Source organism: Lathamus discolor, chromosome Z, assembly GCF_037157495.1.
Source record: "Lathamus discolor isolate bLatDis1 chromosome Z, bLatDis1.hap1, whole genome shotgun sequence".
In the NCBI taxonomy this organism is placed as follows: Eukaryota; Metazoa; Chordata; class Aves; order Psittaciformes; family Psittacidae; genus Lathamus; species Lathamus discolor.
In genome coordinates, this window is record NC_088909.1 from 105,889,826 (window position 1) to 105,909,413 (window position 19,588).

General features: G+C 41.9%; 1 protein-coding gene and 1 long non-coding RNA gene across 7 annotated transcripts in view; one reads left to right on the forward strand and one right to left on the reverse strand.

Moving 5' to 3' along the window:
- Positions 1-18,264, reverse strand: part of LOC136005700 (uncharacterized) — a 126,262-nt gene extending 107,998 nt beyond the window's left edge. For both annotated transcript variants that reach the window (XR_010608842.1, XR_010608843.1), the window contains exons 1-2: positions 18,089-18,264; positions 8,436-8,496 (exon numbers count right to left, since the gene is read on the reverse strand). This is a non-coding gene — a long non-coding RNA (uncharacterized LOC136005700). The remainder of the gene's footprint in view (positions 1-8,435; positions 8,497-18,088) is intronic.
- PIK3C3 (phosphatidylinositol 3-kinase catalytic subunit type 3) overlaps positions 18,237-19,588 on the forward strand; it is an 80,150-nt gene continuing 78,798 nt past the window's right edge. For 3 of the 5 annotated variants that reach the window (XM_065663414.1, XM_065663416.1, XM_065663415.1), the window contains exon 1: positions 18,240-18,382. In XM_065663414.1, the coding sequence (XP_065519486.1) occupies positions 18,249-18,382 (134 nt within the window). In that variant the 5' untranslated portion in view covers positions 18,240-18,248. Of the gene's footprint in view, positions 18,383-19,588 lie in introns of all 5 variants that reach the window. The other 2 variants (XM_065663412.1, XM_065663413.1) reach the window with 2 other exon arrangements.

Below are 19,588 nucleotides of genomic sequence, written 5' to 3' on the forward strand. Positions count from 1 at the left end.
CAGATGGAGGGTTTGGATACAGAGCCTGACGATGGGGGGTGGCAGGTGGAGGTATGAGGAGCGGGTGGCAAAAGGAACTAATTCTCTCCCTCGAGTTGCAGGGGAAGCTATCAGATTTGCACCTGAAATGAGAGCTCTTTTCACCTACCATTCACTGGTGTTTATCCGTGGAGCATTTTCATTCTGCAGACACCACCTGAGATGGTCTGAGGAAAACACAGAAAGCGCACCCAGAGCCAAGCTGTTTCCCCATCAGTGCTTCCGTGTGGGAGCTTATGGATGTCCCCGAGTTCTTCTCTTTGTAAATTAACATAAGAATCTGTTACCAGTATAATGGGATGGTTCAGGTAATGAAAGGAGCACGGATAAACCCAACACATGATCAGTTCTGAGGCTAAAATACAGCAAGCAAAACATTTACTTTCTAGGCTTAAGCTCAGAGATTTGGACTTTTCACTTGGAAAAGAAACGATACTTAATTCCTGTAGCCTTTCTGAAAATTAAAGCCACAGCTTTTAGGGAGTGAAATAAAAATCCAGCTATTATTTCACATTAAACAGTCTTTCTCCCCTCCCCAGCCTTGCTTCTGGGGACTGGGAAAGGCACATCCCCAGGCAACAATCTGGGCTTTTTCCCCTGCTCTTAAAACCCTCCTTCATATTCATGTAGGTCATGAGAGGGTGTGAAGCATATGTAAATTATGGGAAAGCCTTGTACAAGGCATTAACAGTTTGGGGTGGTCATCTTCCTTTTTAATAGCACCAGGACTCCACCATTTGGATAAGAACATGTCTCTTGCTGAGGCCAAGGGCTAAGTCCTGTGCTGGGGATCATCACAGACTCATGGCACTTGCAGGTGCATCTCTTGAGGCTGTGAATAGGGAGATGCAGTAACACGCTCTGTCCCCCTCCTGGGACAGAAGAAAACCACCACAACACTGACACCATTGAGCTGATGCTGAGGCAGGACATGTGATGTCCAGACAGTACCTGATGGATTTCAGTGCCATTAAAAATCATTCTGCCAACTAGACAGGTATGTTACTTTGCATTACTGTGAGCTGAGAAAGAAACATGCCTTGGCTGCCTTCATATAGCACACTAATGTTTCAGGAAACATCACTCAGTGTGAATGCATTCATATTTCTGAGATAATTGAACCAAAATGATATACACTATATGCTTTATCACTTTGCTCCTGAAAAAGATTTATCCTGCCCTAATAAAGTTGCAGTTTGAAATACTGACTCTAAGCAAGGTTTTAACTCGTCTCACTGATGTCAGAAAAGCCCAGGATCAAACCTTGTGCAAGCTTTTCCACTTGGTAGGATTAAGCAGCCCCTAAAAGACCCCATGAGGGCACAGGACTTCAGGAACGTGCGTGGTCTGTAGGCAAAGCCTTATTGTGCTCATGAAATCATAGACAGTGGGCTCTTCTTCCTTTAGAAGCAAAAGCAGTCCCAGACTTTCCTGTGTGTACCTGTGCAGTTAAGTACTTCTTGATGTGTAAGACCTGTCTCACAATGAGCAGGAGAGCCAGACCAGCTGTCTGGTTGTATTTCCCTTCACTTGAAGATCTGCAGGCATGCTTTTTACACTGGGGGTTTAAATTCCAGAACTCTAGGCAAACAAGAGTTAATTTTTGTACTCAACTCTCTTCCCCTTGCCCTTTCCCAAAAAAAATATTTAGCCTACTAGTAAAAGTCATCTGGTCATTCAAATCAGCTACAGGAAGTTCAAGACCCTGGATGATAAATTAAATGCACCATCTCTAATTACTCTCATCTGTTTTCCTGCAAGGACTGGGCAATTTCAGTGAAGCCTTAAGTAGGGAACTCGAGTCACACTTCCTCATCGCATGTAGCGTGTTTGCCTCTCTGAAATGCAAGAGCTGCCATTTTTCCTATAGCACTACATCCCTCTACCTCTTTCTCTCCCTCTTTCCCTCCCTCTCTCCCTTCCTCTCTCACACAGCACTTGGCACGTTCCTCCGTGACAAAAATGCCCATCTGTAAAAAGTAAACAGAACAATAACACCTTGTAGGCATGATGTAAGTGTTGCTCGGGTTTTATTTTTGTGTGGATATTTATATATTTAATTATATACAGCCCTGGCAGCTTTGTAATTGCTTAAGAAGTATTCTAACAAAAGCCTAACTGCTGAAGTGGGCAGAATTGCATATTCCTTCATTTTTCTTGCTCTCCTTTAGCATATTCTGTGCAGTGCAAGCAATGAGTGTATGATTTACTATTTTCCTGGAACAATCTGCAAAACCTTACCTTTGATTCCCCTCCACACCTCTGACTGTTCATACGCATAATTATACATTTTGTATCTGGCATGGTCCCAAGGGAAGATAAGATTCATTCCTTGTATAACTACCTTAAGTTTCACCATCCTGAAGGAGTCTGGGCCCTCCAAGCAAAGCTCTGCAGTGGTTACAAGACATATATGAAACAACCCAAAAGGTATTCCCTTCCAGACTGATCACACAGACAGAGCTACAGACAGAGAGGAACAGACATGATTTGCTCTGAGAAGAAATGGAGAATCCTTTCGTGGCTGAGCTAGGAGCAATGCAGTTCTGGAAATAAAAATTGGAATCTCAGGGACTTGGAGGCAAGTTGAAACTAACTAAATAGCAGTTTTGGAAGAAAGCAAAGTTCTAAAGCATGTTTACATCATGTCCTAGGCCTTGGTGTTCTAGGACTCATCTGGCTGACAGACACAACTAGTGTGTGATTTCTGAAGATGCTGTAGTGCATCTTTATAAAACACCACAGAACAAAATAAAACCTGCCTTAGAAGTTTACTTTTAAACAGCCTTGATTCTAGAAAACAAGTAACTCCTGGGCAGCAGCTGGTCAAACTCATGAACTACAGCATAAAACTCACATTCAAAGGTTTTGCACATGGACTTGTTATCAAAGCCAAGTCCTTTGGTGCAAAGCCATTATGCAAGAGCAAATCTCAGTGGTGAGATCAATGCTACAGCTGTTCCTGAAACCTAGGTGTTCCTGCTCGCAGGAAACTGCCATGAAACTAATGAATGGACTTTGTCCTTAGGGAGAACTTGTCCTGTGCTCAAGGAGCTTTAGATCAGGCCCAAGCATGTTGGTTTTCTGCAGTGGCTGGCCAGGGGCAAGCAAAGAGTATGAAGAAGCAGACAGAGACCCACCTTTACCTAAGCCTTGGTAACAAAGTCATTCCCTACTAACCCTATGGATGATCTAACACTTTATAATGTTTCCAGCTACATCTTTCCAACCTTAATGTCATCCACAGTTGTTTGTACACAGTTGATAAAGCAGGATTGTTTGGGGGTTTTCTTTTGTGTTGGTTTCTTTAAGTTTTTTTTCTTTTTCTGTTGGATAATCAGTGATACCAAGCAGATATTTGGAAGTTTGAGAGCTTAGTAGCGCAGAACACCTCACAGACAAATTATCTGCAATACTTTGAGAAAAGACCTAGTGGCTGGGTGGTTTTGAAAGAATAAAAACCAGACTAACCTTTTCACGTACATTAAGCAACACTATTGATCTGCAGACCTCAGGGGTCAGTTTATAGCAGAAGAGGTCAGGAAGAAATGCTCCCAGTTGTACAGCAGGGTGTTCAACAGGAGGGATTACAGGGTGATATTTGTTATTCACAGTTTCCTGGAAAATTTCACTGACCTCTCCAGTGCTCCTCCTTGCTGTAAACATTTGTGGGGGGAATGAACCCAAACCAACGCATCAGATTAAACCACTGAGCCTGGGATGGAATGGGAGAGGTTACCCAGCACAGAGTGAACAACATTTATGAGTCCTAATGCTATAAAGCTGGGCTGAAAGTCCTAAATCTGCAGCCAAGGTACATTTTCATGTTTCAGTGTATCCACTGCAGTGTTGGTCCTACAGATGGAAATTTCTCCCCTAGTCACTTTTGGAAATAGATTGTCCTTTCCAGAAGATAGAGATGGGAAAAAAAAAAAAAAGGAGCAGCTGCTACTGAACTGTCTTTTCTCTAGATCCTACTCCCTATCTCTCCCAGTCTTTCCCTCAGAAAATGTAAAAATCACAGAAAGTCAGAAAGTAACACACAGGCATTTATGGCTGTGCAGGCATGTGTTTGCATGCATGTGAAAGAGAGATGGGCAGAGGATTTCTGCCCCAGAAGTGTGATTAAATCCTAAGCAGGTTGATAAAGGATCTACTGTAGTAGGATGTATTAAAAAAGAGAGTTATTGTATCTTCCAAACTGATCAAGGTGATAAAGTAACTGATCACACAGAGGAGCTGCTAGAACTGCATCCAGTTCTACTCTATGAGTAAACAGAGTCCTGTGGCTCATTTGAGAGGCTATAAATTTAAGGTTAGTATTTCAGGTCTATATCTAAAGAGTGACAGAACCTCGTATCTCCTGATTCATCCAGAAAGAATGCATCATCTTTTGGTACCAATCTAATCAGGAACACTTTTGCCATGTCCATTTTTCTTTTTAAGTCAAAAAAGGCACAGAAGAGATTTAGTATTTTTTTTTTCCCCTCTCTCTTTTTTTTTTCACCTCCTGGACATGGGAAAAATAAAACCAACCTCGACTTCTCCAAGCCTCAGACATAGGCACACTGACTATACATCTCACAGCAGAGAAGCTCGTTTCAACCCTGTGCTTTAAGTACCATCTAGTGGTTAGCAATATATTTGCATTTGTGGTGGTGGAGGATCTTCGGATTCAGATTTGTGTCTCCTAGAGACAAACTGGTCGCATCATTTTCCAAAACTAACTAAAAAGTAACACTCTTTTGTTAATTATTGACCTTTTTTAAAGAAGAAAATAAAATCTTCATGTCTTTTTGCCTACCTTGTCCCAGTTCCATTTGGGAGCACTGCAGTTTTAGCAAGTTCAGAGAAAAAAGGGCTCAAGAAAAATGTAGCTGTGCCTTTATTTCTTTTGCAGATGGAAAATAAATGACAATGCATGATCCTTCAGTTCTTTCTATTAGAAATAAAAAATACTCTTTCATTAAGAACTCTACCCATATGTCTCTGAATATGCATTTGAGAATTGGCCTTCAATTTGTGCCATTTATTACTTTTGAAAGCATTGCTCCATCTATCTGTCTGTCTTAAATTAATATCTCTCTTTGTGTGTTCCCCTTTCCATATTGTCTGCCATCTGTTATATGATCACTGAGAGATAATGCCTCGTTCGCTTGTTTGATTAGTTATCTTGCTTTCTGTTTCAGTGGACATTGGTTAAACGTACCCATGGTGTTACTCTCCTGATAACAGCAAAGTCACACCACAAATAGGTAGAGGTGATGTCCTCCTTTCCACCAAATCTATGTGATTCTTCTCTAGTGTAAAACTTCAAATGCTAGTTATTTAAGTCATAGCCAGACACTTTTGTTTGGGGGATTTTAGGATGTTTATCATCCTAAAAGAGGCATTTACAATAGATTAAATACAAATACAGATAGAGGGGAGATTCAGATTAGATATTAGGAAAAATATCTTCCCTGTGAGGGTGCTGAGGCGCTGGCACAGGGTGCCCAAAGAAGCTGTGGCTGCCCCATCCCTGGCAGTGTTCAAGCACAGGTTGGACACAGGGGCTTGGAGCAACCTGCTCTACTGGAAGGTGTCCCTGTCCGTGGCATGGGGTTAGAACTGGATTAGCTTTAAGCTCCCTTCAACCCAAACCAGCCTGGGATTCTATGTTTCTATGATCAAATGAAAATGTTGCTTAAAATACCTGTTTTCTGCCCTGACTGCAAAAGGAGCTCATCGATGCAGGTCAGACAAGGCTGGACCACAATAAAGGTCCTTGCCATCATCCTCCAGTGTTAGTCAAGCTCCTTCAGGCATAAAAAAGCCTTCAGGAGACCTGCCCTATCCCTGACAAGCAGCCCAGAGCAGAGGTTACTAACAGCAGGTTAAAGGGCCTGAAATCAGAGACAGTGATTTGAGTCCTTGCATGCCTACCTTCTCCTTACGTGCAGGGGAGACCTGCCAGTGCAGCCTGTGGAGACAGGGGATGCTGCTGCTCACCCAACAGCAGGTACCACCAGCAGGACAGCTCCAATAGCTCTCTAGGAGCCACTGGCAGTGCTGACAAGCTCCTTACTGTCTGTAAGGACAGCCTGAACACCAACCTGGGCATAAACATCCCTAGGTGTCTAAATTCAAGTGTTTTCCTTATGGACACTATCCCACTCAGTACTTTGTCCAGCTAAAATTTGGCAAGAGAGATTCCACCACGGAAGGTTACTAATTTCACCTTGTAAGTCTAACTGGCAAGTGATGTGAGAAAAATAAAGACAATAGAACATTCATCATTCTCACACTGCCTTCAGCATGGGTTATTACCCTCTCAGAGTTTGTCCCCACAAACATTCAATTTGGTGTTTGTCACAAGTGATAGAGCAGGATCCTATAAAGACGGTCCTGCTGCTGCTGGGAAATGTTTCTGTCCCTGGTTCCTGGTCCCAGATGCTTATTTCCTCTCCCCCATACTGGAGGTTTCCAGCCAGAGCTGCATGTAGACATAGTTTAACTCTGAAGGTATCAGGAACATGGGCATGGGAGGAATTCTTATATAACAGTTTAAAGAAGCCTGTTAAGTTCCTAACTGAGAAAAGCAACAATCATTAACCTACTTCCCATTTGACAAACTTTAGGGATTACCTCTTTTCCTGTTAGAATACTGCTCATGCTGCTTATCTCATATATCATAAATTGCTGCCTAATGTTGAGCTGTGAAGTTTCATCGCAGAAATTCTTCGGGAGACATTTTGACTTGAGCACAAGATTTATTGCTGGGCAGCTAGTGGATCTGATGTCTGTGATGACAGATATTCTCTTGTCAAATTAATATAACGACACTAAAAAGAACAGGGTCAACCTTAATGTCCCCGCTGCCGCCTTCTGTGAGTCATGGATGTACCCACATGCAGATTCCTGAGGAACCCCCATCAGCAGCAGCAGCAGCATCACGTAAGGTTATTGAGCACAAAAATCGTATATGTTTGTTTTATCAGGCAAACGCATTTTGCCCACAGGGGTGGGGTGCAGGAGGGTGTGATGGAGTCCTGGACTGAAGCTAAACTAATAGTGAGATCCTGCTCTTACTCTGCAAGATATTGCACATTCGCGTGCTAAAGCACATTTCTGTTACGTTACCCAGAGCGAATAGTTTATTACGTATCATTACCTCTGAACAACAGATAATCAATTTGGATGTGTCCTTATTTACCTGGACAAACACTGGAAGGCTTTGCAATTTAATGGCCTAACTGTTTGTTAGAACAAATAGACCTATTCAATTCTGAGATCACAGTCAATCTGACGGTTTATAGCTGGTTGGTTTCTGCTCTCGAACTGTGAAACCCTGATTTGTTTTCAAGGTGTAAAATTAGCAGTAACATTTTCACATGCTAACGGATAAGTCCTTTACTGAAACATAAGACTGCACTTGCTCATTGCAGACTGAAAATAGCCTCGCCCAAAAACCCAGCACAAAGCCTGTGCCCTGGCTAAATTTCACACAAGCCCTGACATGATGCCAGATGTGAACTGGCCCAGACAAAGGCTTCTGCACAAGAGTAAATTTCAACTATTAATTTACAGGTTGAAGCATGAGTTTTCTGCTCGTTATTAAATTACACCATTTGTACGCAGCTCTGAGGTGCAGTAATGGAGTACGCAAACCTAACGTGGGCACTGAAAACAGTAATTCTTCAATTCATCTCTGAAATTATTAGCCTTGGTAAATCAAACACTGAAAAGGGGTTTTAAATCATGTCCCCTTGGTTTAGCAATATATCCCACATTGTAATCACACCAGTGTAAATAAGCAAAAGGTTAAAAAGTGAAGGAATGTCTCTGTTTTCAGATTTTGAAAGCCAAAGGAGTCACAACAACAGATAAGGAAAGAAAAATCAATATGGGGAGAAAATGCATTTTACCATATTAATGTGTTGGATATTTTTTTTTCTATTTATTTGGGTAAGCCAGACTAAATCCCCCGAATCAGAGAGCCAAGGTAAATTCTGAAAATATCAAGCTAGACTTCAGTCAGAGAGATGAAGATGGAGAAAGGCAAAGTCTGGCAAATGAAACAGGCTGCAGAAGTATCAGTTTCAATGAAAAGCATCAGGACTGTAAATCTGCTTTTTAGCCAGTGTGGAATGAGTTGCTGTTTCCAGTACAAACATCACCTTATCCAGCAATATCCCTGCATTAATCTGCTTGAGGGACTTACTGGAGTTTGGACTTCTAAAGAAGACACTTATTAGGATGCACTGAAGTATGTATGTGGAGTGTATGTGATAAGGAGATACTCCAGAATATATAGTGATGTTCAAAGAGGATGCTTCAAAGTGGCATGCAGATACTTCCATTGCTCTCTGTCTGGAAGACAGCTGCACACAGCTACACAATTCATCTGCACTCACCTGCATTTTTAATTGTTTTTCTTTAACTTCAATACCTTTTCCTCCTTCTGGTGATTTGTCCCTATAAGGAAAGATAATTATACAGGAACAACATTACTTCCCTGCCTTGCCCCCATTCCTTTTGGTTTAAAAGCCCAGACTCTTTTAATCTCTTCATATAAAACAGATTCTATACTCTCCTATGCATTTTAATAGTCCTTTTCTGCACACACTCTGGATTTGTCTTCTTGTGGCCATTAGTGCCTCCAAGTCCCTGTTAGTATTTTTTTGTACCCGCCTTTCTTTCAGTTGCATCACTTTAATGGTTCACAGACATCACACAACTTCTAGAAAGCCCAGGTCTTCCCCCTTTCTCAGTAATAACTGATGCTCTCCCTATCTCAGTCAGAAATGGCTGGGTTAAAATTCCTCCAAAACTTATGAATGGTATTACAGAAGTGGTTCAAAAGGGAAATTATCAGCAACCTGAAGGAAAGATTCATATCTGACACAATGCATTTACATTTTGGTTATCTTACCTTTGTCTGTGCTGAGACTGATTACTTTTTATTTAATAAATATATCCACATAAATCATAGAGATTGAATATAACAATTTGCTGAATTGTGTGTTACTTAATCACCAATCTACAGAGAGCAGAGGCCTTATTAGGAAGGTCGCAAGCACCTCAAGGAGGTTGTATGTCGGCAGTGAAACTGCAGAAGACACACAGAACACAACTGCCCCAGTAGCTCTAACTCAGACAGAGCCATCCATGAACTTTGTATGCTTCGCTGCCTTATTTAATTCCCAGTGATACTGTTAGCACCTCTATTGAAAGGCTCCATCGTCTAATAATACAGCTAGTGCAGGGTGCCACTTAGATCTCCCCATCACAGAGCTTCAAAGGACTCTGAATCAGTGGCATTTTGCTTACTCTTCTAAAACCTTAGATTTTTTTGTTTTCAGTTCTTGACATAAGTGATCATACTTGTCAATCTTTTCTTGCATTTTCAATTGAAGGTTTTCATCAAATGGAGGAAAAAAAAAAAATCCACAGTGAATCCTTCTCCTTATTATTACAATTATCACTAATATTACCATTGCCATTACCTGGAACAGATGTAAGATCCTTAGCTCTTTCTACTAAAGCTTCTTGCCCTGGCATATCTGTGAGTGCCATAGGAAAGTCTTTTATTGGAGGTCCTGAATAAACTTCCAGAAACATTTTTCAACTAGGGTGCTATAAAGATTTATATAGTTATTGCCAGGGATTCATCTTTAAATTAACTGTGCCATTATAGTACTAAAATTCTGCCTTTTCATTAGTGACATAGCTTAATTGCTTCACAATCAGGGTGAAAAAAAATTAGAAATAGGAAGAAGAAAGGGAAAAAGAACAGTAGCAAATACCTGCCTGACTTAACCACATTAAGCAGCATGGTGCAGAATATAACTTAACAGTCCAGTGAACTGTCAGTGGCAGAAGTAATTGGAAATTGGTGGGATAGTTCTTCATGTGATGGGGATGGGAGTTTTTCATGCCTATTTTTAATGGGCAAATAGCTCTTAGGGCAGCTTCATATTCTGTCATTAACTTGTAAAGATCCTTTATAATGTAGAAAAGTTAAGATAGCAAAAAAAAAAAAAAATCCAATTACATGTTTAATGACTTGGCATTTGTGGTAATGCTATCTAGCACTAATTCACCTGTTAGAAAACAGTCTATCTTTTAGCCCCTGGGGTTAATAGAGTGCAAAAGCCTAGCCTTATCAGAGGGTGGGAGAAAAGTGAGCAATTTTTTCCTACAAATAAGAAAGAAAAGCAAGAATGACAAAATTGATTATGAGTTTTCAACTTGCTTTTTGAACTTAAACTATTTATTAAGTACCTTTTTAAAGAAAATAAACTTCTAACTGCTGGTGTCTATCTGGCCTTCAGTATTTTGCAGGGAGGGATGGGAGACTCCAGTACCTTTGTACCCAACATGAGCACCCACTGGAATGAGGCATACACACATATCATGTCATGGGGCTGCAGCAGTGATACTACATTGCCTGCTCTTGAGATCAAGGCCTGCTTCCTTTCTATATGGAAATGGGATCCATAATAAAAAATGTGGTTTGATCAGTCAATAGGTAGATGGATGGATTTATCCTGTCCTCAGCTGCATACTCATAACTACACTAAAATCAATAGCAGATGCTTAAATGGAACTAAGAGCAGAATTTGTTCCACAACAGCAAGGAAATCCAGTTTATGCAAACATCCATATTCATTTATATGTCTGTCTTTATCAGTCGCTCCTGTATTTGCATCTCACCCTGGATAAAAGGTTAGTGAAGGCATTTGTAATGAACCCTTTCATTTTAAAACATTTAAATAGACTGTGGTATAAATTACATATTCTAACTGACTGCTCTGGTGTGAATTTCTAAGTCCACTGAAAGGAAGAGAGGCAGCATTTACCACATTAATGCAGCATCTTCCTTTGCTTAATATCAGATTTGTCTGTGTCAAGGCTAAACCAGGACTAGCTGGAGAAATACTAAATGATGTTAGAATTCATGCAGTCCTGTCTAGCCCATGTAGAACATGGAGATACTGGTAATATTAAAAAACAAAACAAAACAAGCAATCATCCTCGGTCCAGCTTCTAAAACTAGGAGTTTCACATTAAAGGTAAGTGCTGTCTAATGACTGGAAAACAAGCTCAGAAATCAAGGTTCATCTCCCCTGTTCCTAACTCAGTTCATGGTTCATCTGTCAGGAGCTAATGAAGGCTGAATACTGAGCATCTAGAATACTGAAATCCAGTGATTTCATCTGGAATTCTTGAGTATTATTCTGTTTTCTCAGCAGTCATCCCATACAACTTGTTCCTGAGCCCTTTAAGGTCAGCTAGACTTTGCCATTAACTTCAAGGTGGAGAAGTAAACACCTAGCTTTGCATTCCCTGTACCTGAGCAGCTCCCATCTGCAGTGTAGAAGCAACAAAACTCAGCACACCCTGAACAATTTGGATGTGTCTGGTGCTTAGAGAACAAACACTTGCAGTGTGCCCTTTAGTAGTCTGGTGGTTACAGAGAAAATGCATAAATCTCAGCTTAAGGGTGGGATTCACCTCATTTGATATTAGCTTACAAAACCAGTGTTTAATACACATAGGTCATCTAGGTTTCCTTTACTATTCTTTGAGAAAAACAGGACTGCAACAGTGATGCATCCTGACCTCACAATGTTCTTGAAGTTAAATGAGATTCTACAACTCTTAAATGTTACTGTCTCCTTCTCTTGACTCTAAAGCAAGGTGAGGCTGGCCTAGAGAAGGCAGAATTATTATCTCAGCATAACAAAATAATTTTAAAGAAACTAACAATCTTCTGTTTATGGCCTGAAGACTTACTTGGATGCAGATGCTATGAAAATGGATTCTTCTATAAGCGGAGGGATGGATGGATGGATAGATGGATGGATAGACAGATGGAATAAATTCTGTCTTTACATGCATGGTCAAAACTTCAGTTTGTGGGTCATTTGTTTGATTTTTAAAGTTGCTACTATTATAGCTTCTCATTTGGAGCAACCTAAAAGAGATGTTCAGCTACTTTGGGGAAATGCAGGATGCAGTATGACCTACTCTTATGAAAGAGTCAAACTTGTTTTCCTAAGTTAGTTGAAAGCAATGTGTCCTCATTCCCATGGCAAGGAACATTTCCTTTAGTGCAGCTGACAAGTTTTTCAAGGTGTTTCTGCACATCCTGTAGGGAAAGCAAATTGTCATCAAAATTGAAAATTCAGAATATGGGTTTGGTTTGGGTTTTTTTTTTTTTTCTTCCCCTGAAGGTCCTTAGGGCTCTTGAAATGCTAAGCAGAAAACAGAGCTCAATGCATATGGAGGAGATTTTCATATTTTAAAAGTCAGACAGAGTGTCAGCCGGCAGACACAGCAACTCCAAGAATCTTCAAAAAGGCAGAAGCAGGAAAAGTTTACTGCTTGCTTGGCGGACACGTTATTTTAGCCTGTGCTCTGCAGATTGAGAGGTAGATTGCCTAGGGTCAGAGGGTGACCCTGCCCTGCAGCGTGAGTGTTATTCCTCCCTTTTTTTTTTTTCTTCGGTATTTAAGTGCAAATTTACATTTGGCTGCAACCTGCCTCCTTAATGATGGATCAGCCTTTTGTGCAGGTATAAGCTCTGATTGATGGGGCACGGGGATAGAAGAGGAGAATGGAGAAAACAAGTTTATAAATTTGACATAAGATCTGAATCGCAGCAGGAACTCTGCCAGTCTCCTTAGGCATAAAATTGGACTGGCTCGAGATATGTACTGCATGTGTGATGTTTCAGCAGTTACTGCTTTCATTATATCTTTACTTACTCAGTTAACAGACTACTGAACTTGCAAAATCTGGCAAGACTGGGTTTTTTTTTTCTTTTAAAACAAATTTTATGATGGAGGAAGACAGAGGAGGAACTGGAAAAAAACCTGAAAATTACGTACCAGATCTTCATCTGCTGTTACCCAGTATAATTTAATTGATTTCACTGGAGTCACACTGATTTTTTCTAGCTGGTGACCTGACTCAGTATTTCTGTTTTGCTTTAGCTCTCCCCCCACCCCACTCTGAACACGCTGTGTTGACATTTCATGTTTCCTATTATTATTATTATTCCTTCCTTTGTTTTGGGAATTATATGGCTTATTGACTAAACAGCATTAGAAAACTGAAGTTAATGGGCCAAACTCTTCCCTAGTGCAAATTTATTGAGTTCAAGTTATATAGAGATGAATGAATTCAGGGACTCCTCCAAAGAGGGTTATTCCAGAGGCTGATTCCATAACAAAATGGAAGTCCACAGCTTTGCCGTCATTTCAATGGAAATTGTTGCGAGAAGCCCAGTGCTTTCATCTTCAGCTGATGTGATGAAACCTGAGGGTACTCAGCATAAAAAGGTAAAATCGTACCTCTCTTTACTGGATTAGAACAAACACTTTAATATTTTCAAGAATGCATTTAATACTAAACATGTTCATGTCTGACTATTTCATGAAGCATTCTGGGTTGCATAGCCAACCAGAATGGGCATCTTCTCCACCATACCACTATCAATGGCAACTGACAGATGGGTTTATTGGCTGGTACATCTGTCTCCTGGACCAAAGTGGGACTGTGAGGATCTGGCTCTTTAAAACAGCAGAAATAAAGCAACAATCTCTATCAGGGTCCGAGAAAACAGACTTTTATGGATGGGATGAAAAAAAAGAAAGGGTTTCCTAACACGGAGTGTTTTAGGGACAACCTTCTCATGTTCTTATGTGAAGTGGAACTTCTTGGGACAGATTGGAACACTTGCTGCTGGTAATAGTAAAAGACAGGACTGAACTGTAAAGAGATGCCTGCAGGTCCTGGGTTTGTTTGAGCACAAGGAATGATGCTGTTGGTTTTGGACAGAAGGACAGGGAAACCAGGACTTGGAAAGTCTGTTCAGCAGTAGTGGCACCTAATGAGAAAAGGCCTGGCACACACTAGACAGTATACTGTGTGTTAGGAGCTAGGTCCTATAATAACAAAGACAGTAGGAATGCAGAAGGCAGATGACGTTTTTCTCAAAGAACTCTAAATCTAACAGTAATTAGTTACGAAAAAAATACAAAATCAGCTGGGAAGTGAACCTTGTCAGACAGAACATTCCATAAACCCAAGTTACTGCTGCTCTGAGTTTTCAAACTGAGCTTTATTCATGACTTCTGTGTTATCTGGGTTAGAATCCACAGGGCCACTACTTGTAAGAGCTCAGCTCTTTACAGTGGTATGTGCTGCTGGCTGGTTAGACTTTGGACATTTGCTCCCTGCTCTATACAGTATACAGTTAAATGTTCTCTGAGCACATTATAGGGACAGCTCAGCTTTTCTCACAGAATTGTGAGAGGGAAAGAAGGGAAGGGAAGGGAAGGGAAGGGAAGGGAAGGGAAGGGAAGGGAAGGGAAGGGAAGGGAAGGGAAGGGAAGGGAAGGGAAGGGAAGGGAAGGGAAGGGAAGGGAAGGGAAGGGAAGGGAAGGGAAGGGAAGGGAAGGGAAGGGAAGGGAAGGGAAGGGAAGGGAAGGGAAGGGAAGGGAAGGGAAGGGAAGGGAAGGGAAGGGAAGGGAAGGGAAGGGAAGGGAAGGGAAGGGAAGGGAAGGAGTTCTTTTCTTCTTTTCTTAAACCCAATTCTTACCCATTTTTAAAGGAAATATGGCAAGTACTGTGTTAACCACCTTTCCATTGTGGTTCTGAAAACCTGCCCATCATTGTGGCATCCGAACAGCAGACATTCTCTAAAAGTCATTACCATCTGACAGATGTACTAAGGGCTATGTATAGTTCTTACCTGTCTCAGTCTGGTTTCTGGTGGACAGATGTCCACATTCGGAAACAAAGCAAGTCTGACCACACAGATACTTTCAGCCACTTTGTTCAGTGGTATTGTCCCTCAATGAGAAAAGGCCTGGTACACACTATACAGAAAATAGTGGTGTGTTTAGGAGCTAAGTCCTGTAATAGCAAAGCACAGTAGAAATGCAGAAGGGCAGGTGACTTTCAGCAACTTCCCTTAACGTCTACCAAGAATGTGGGACCTGGCTGAACATGTGAACTGATCAGGCCTCTTGCTTATTGTGGTAGTCTCACTAGCAGATAATAGATGGTATATGAGGCAGCAATGCTGTTCTCTGGAAGATGGTATATATTTCTCAGAAGGATTGAGAGGTTACATATTTCTCTGTGACTATTGAATCACTATCGAATATGAACTGCAAGTGATACTTTTGCTTCAGAACAAGAAAAATAGTTCCATTCCCTCCAAAGAGAATCATGTCAGCAGCAAAGCTCTCTATTGCTCCCGCTGTTTTCTCAATGCTTCACCTCATCAGGCTTCTGGGACCTGACAAACTATCAGACTGAAAAGCAGAAATGGGATGGGGGCAATTTTAATGCATGAGCAAAGCAGTGAAGAGTGTCAATCTCACAGTTGCTATAGGTTCTCAATGACAAGAATGGGGCTTAATATCAGTAAGTAACTAAATCTAGCTGTAGCTAGCCAGTTACTTACAGTCTTCAAGAGGAAAAAACAGATTTCTCTTTGTGTTCCCATCTTTAGAAAGTTTGTAAAGACTGACACATGTTGAGTTAAATTGGTGTTTGAAGATCAAGCACTCAGGAAAATGTTAGGGCACTACAGGAACATGTGGTTGGGCTGTGTTGTGGTCAGAGATCAGGGCAGACTGAGAGGCAGTCAGGACAGCTCCATGGGGATGGGACATTAGCCCAAGAGTGGGAGTTGACTCAGTAGAGCCCGCGGCTGGGCCAGGCAGGGCTGTGGTGGAGCAGGAGACTGATACCTGTGGCGTTGTTGGGATGCAGAACTCTCTGAAATGGGGTCCTGGGCCATAAGCAGGTAAAACCTGGTGAGAATGAAGGCCTTTTAGTCCCTCAGGTCCTTCTCTGTTTCACCCAAGTCTAGAAGGGACAGATGCCCTCTTCCTGTTGGCACAATAAAGGTCAGAGTTTGCTTCACAGGGTACTTGGAGCATCAGCAATCTTGACACTCTGGTTCAAGGTCAGGTTGGAAGGTGCTTGGAGCAACCTGGTCTAGTGGAAGGTGTCCATGCCCACAGCTGGGGTTGGAACTGGATGAGCTTTAAGGTTCCTTCGAACCCATCTATGATTTATCATCTTGTTCTTGCTACCACATATATGTAGTTGCCTGTACAGTGTGTGCTGCTTTACTCCTGGAATTCCTTACGGTATATACTCACTAGTTTCCTTAAAGGGGAAACCCAAGTAGACTTGCCAGAAAAGTTTGCTTATGGGTGTGCTGCAGATTGGCAATAGATGTGTCTTATTTAGCACCTAGCACTCGGAATAATCCTTCCCTACTTCAGCAGGCCAGAAACAGCCACCATAACATGCCTTCATGCCATGCCCTAGATGTCACACTATAAAAACCTGCAGGCTGCCAAACAACACTTAGGTATAAGGCACTTCGAGCTGGAAAACACACACAGAAATAAGAGTGTCTTGTGGCCATAACAGTGAAACTTAGATATGAGCCAAGTATTATTTGCAGCAGCAGAGAGTTAAATGGGATAATGCCCTCATCCAGTTCTGCATCTGCTCTGTACTGAGTAGCCCTGCTCAGCTTTCTATGTATGGCAAATTGCACAGACACTGCACCCACTTGGACACCCATCACCTCCAGCAGAATCTGTGCCAGCGGCACAGGCAGTGATTCCCAGACATCTACAGTATGTTCATCACTGCATTTTCAAAGTACTTTAGGATCCTTCAAGGTGAAAAGTATTGTCTGCCTCCAGGGCAGGATTTGAGAACTTATAAATGTAAGGTTATTCATATGGGAAAGTAGTATAAAGCACCATTTTTGATTGAAATCACATCTTTCTACAATTTTATTGTCAAAAATGTCTTAAAAATTTTTCTCCTCTTTTGCCTCACTGTGTCCTAATGTACTTTTTAGTCAGACACACTGGAATCTGAGAAAGTTGGGAAACATATCACCTCAAAACTCTTTTAATGCCAGCTTCAGAGGTTTTGTTATTTTTTTTTTCCTGTAGCTTTTCTTCTGATAAACAGAACTTGAATAATGACTTAAAAATTAATAGCTAAATCAATGGTGAGGCACTAGTAATTCCAGTAATTAAAAAATAATCCAATTTTTCCTGAGACATAATAATACCAAAACAGGTACACACATATGAAAGTACTATTTTTTGCATACACAGTGATATACATTGCTTAGCTCTAAAATGGTGAGATTTGTCTCATAAATTTTTACACTTTTATGTCTTACCTTTTTTCCACAGCCAAGATCAGCAACACATTTGTTTATCTTTGTTATGGAAAGCAGAGATTTTCTGTAAAAAACTGAATTGGAACCAAACTACCGAATAAACAGAAGCCATCAAAAATTACGAGGCAGGCAATAAATGAACGCCAGAGCCGTAGGAATCGTAAATGTGATCAAAAAGTGACATATGAAGATACAAAAACTGGATAAAAGATAACGTCTAAAAAGAATAAATTTTGAACATCATCTATGCAAAGGATCTTGTTCATTTGATAATGTTTAAATTATGTTTTGCACTCATGACACATGCCAGCCTGGCACAGCTGGAGAGCAAAGGCTTTATTTTAGTGATGAATGGTTTTGGGTGATCGTTTTCCACAATTTCCTAGTTGTTTTGGAGAAAAATGAAGAAAAGACCTCCAGGTCATCTGAGGAGGTTGAAATACTGAGGAGTATTTCATAGATACTGGAAATACTGTCACACCTAAGGAGGAGAAATACAGTGTTGAGATGGAATAGTCCTTTTCTTACAAAAGCATTCCTCCCCATAGACACAGTAACAGTGGGATAGTAATGAAGTGTGCAATTTTGTCACTTAAAGGTACCTGCAATCCTTATTAATGCTCGAAACACTAAGACGCTTTAAAATCGTAAGTTAATTACATTTATGTTGTGCATTGCCTGTTCTAGGTATCGAGTCACCCTGTTCTTATGTTTCACAGCTGTTTTCTATTAGGTGCTGTCGTCTCGCCCTCCGGCCCTCACTGCCTCAGGTGGGACAGCTCTCCATCTTGCCATGCCTCTCAAAGGAGCAGCCATGTTGCGTACCGTACAGCCGGGGGCAGCCATGGCGGTGCGAAAGAGCGACGTGGGCGCAGCCATCTTGAGATCTCCCTCTCAGCTGACCTGCTCCAGCGGCCATTTTGGTAAAGGATATTTCCAGCATCCCGGCTCCTTCCTCCCTTAAGCAAAATGGCGGCGGAGGCGCATGCTCAGAGGGAGGCGGTGCTCTCCCTGCGGGTTATTGTGGTGGGGGCAGGGAGCGGCGGCAGCCATGGGGGAAGCCGAGAAGTTTTACTATGTGTACAGCTGTGACCTGGACATCAACGTGCAGCTCAAGATGTGAGTGAGGGCGGACGGGGCTTGCAGCCACCTCTAGCTGCGCCGCGGGCGGCAGCGGATGTGTGGGAAGCGGCCCTGGCGCTGCCGGGCTGCGGGAGGCTGGGCACGTTCCTCGGAGCTCCGCTGGGTCCTGAAGCCTGGCCGCGCCGTCTCCCGTCACCGGCGCCCAGAGCGGTGCGGCGGAGCGCTGCTGTGGAGACGGGGCGGGAGGGGTATCAGAAGGGCCAGGGCTGTAAGCTCCGCTCTGGCCGCCTTACACTGGTCTTTGCCTTAGGTTCGGCAGTGCTTTAAGGCAAGGGTTGCCTGTCAGCTGGGCACTGTCTCTGGTACCCTCACCAGCTGCCGCGGCGGCTCACCGGTCAGCGTTAGAGCGAGGGGGTACATTGGAGACACCCTTTCCTGCTTGTTTGCCTCACCCGTCAGCGTTAGGGCAAAAGGATGCGCTGGTGACGGTTTCCTGCTTGTTCACATGCTCCTTTGAAAGCAGGTTGCTCTTGGTTTTGCCTTTGTAGGCAAATCTAGTGTGTTTCTCACCACGTAGGTGCAAGCACTCTGTTGAAGCTATGATCACATGTTTCATAGAATAACAGGCTGGTTTGAGTTGGAAGGGACTCAAAGCTCATCCAGTTCCAACACCTTCCACTAGACCGGGTTGCTCAATGCCCTCTCCTTTCACTGGTTCCTTTTTTTAGGTTAAGTTAGGGCTTTTTTTGCATCACAGCAATTGGGTGTTTACATTTGTGTAGGAGGGACATGGCTGGCTCTAAATGTACTATACCCAATGTAGTTACATTAAGGTATATTGCACTTTTGAAAGCTAGCTTGGGAAAACTTACTCGGGGCTTGTTTAACTTCTGAATGGGAGATGATACCTGAATTCAGATGCATGTGTTCTCTTTACTTATTCATTCTGCCAAACAAAAGTATAGCTAGGACTTTGTGCATCAGAGTGAATGTCATCTTGGAATGTGCTCTGCTGGATTCTTGCAAGAAACTTGTTCATCTACTCTGAATGCTTTTGTGGTACTAATAGATTTTTGTTTGCTGCTGGGAGATTGATGTTATCTATTGATAATAACTGATATATAATTGATGTTATTACATGTTTTCCCATCACCACCACATTTCTCTTTTGTTTTCACATGGGTATCCACAGTCAGATATTACATATGCGTGATTGTTCTCATCATGGTATAGCTGAGACAT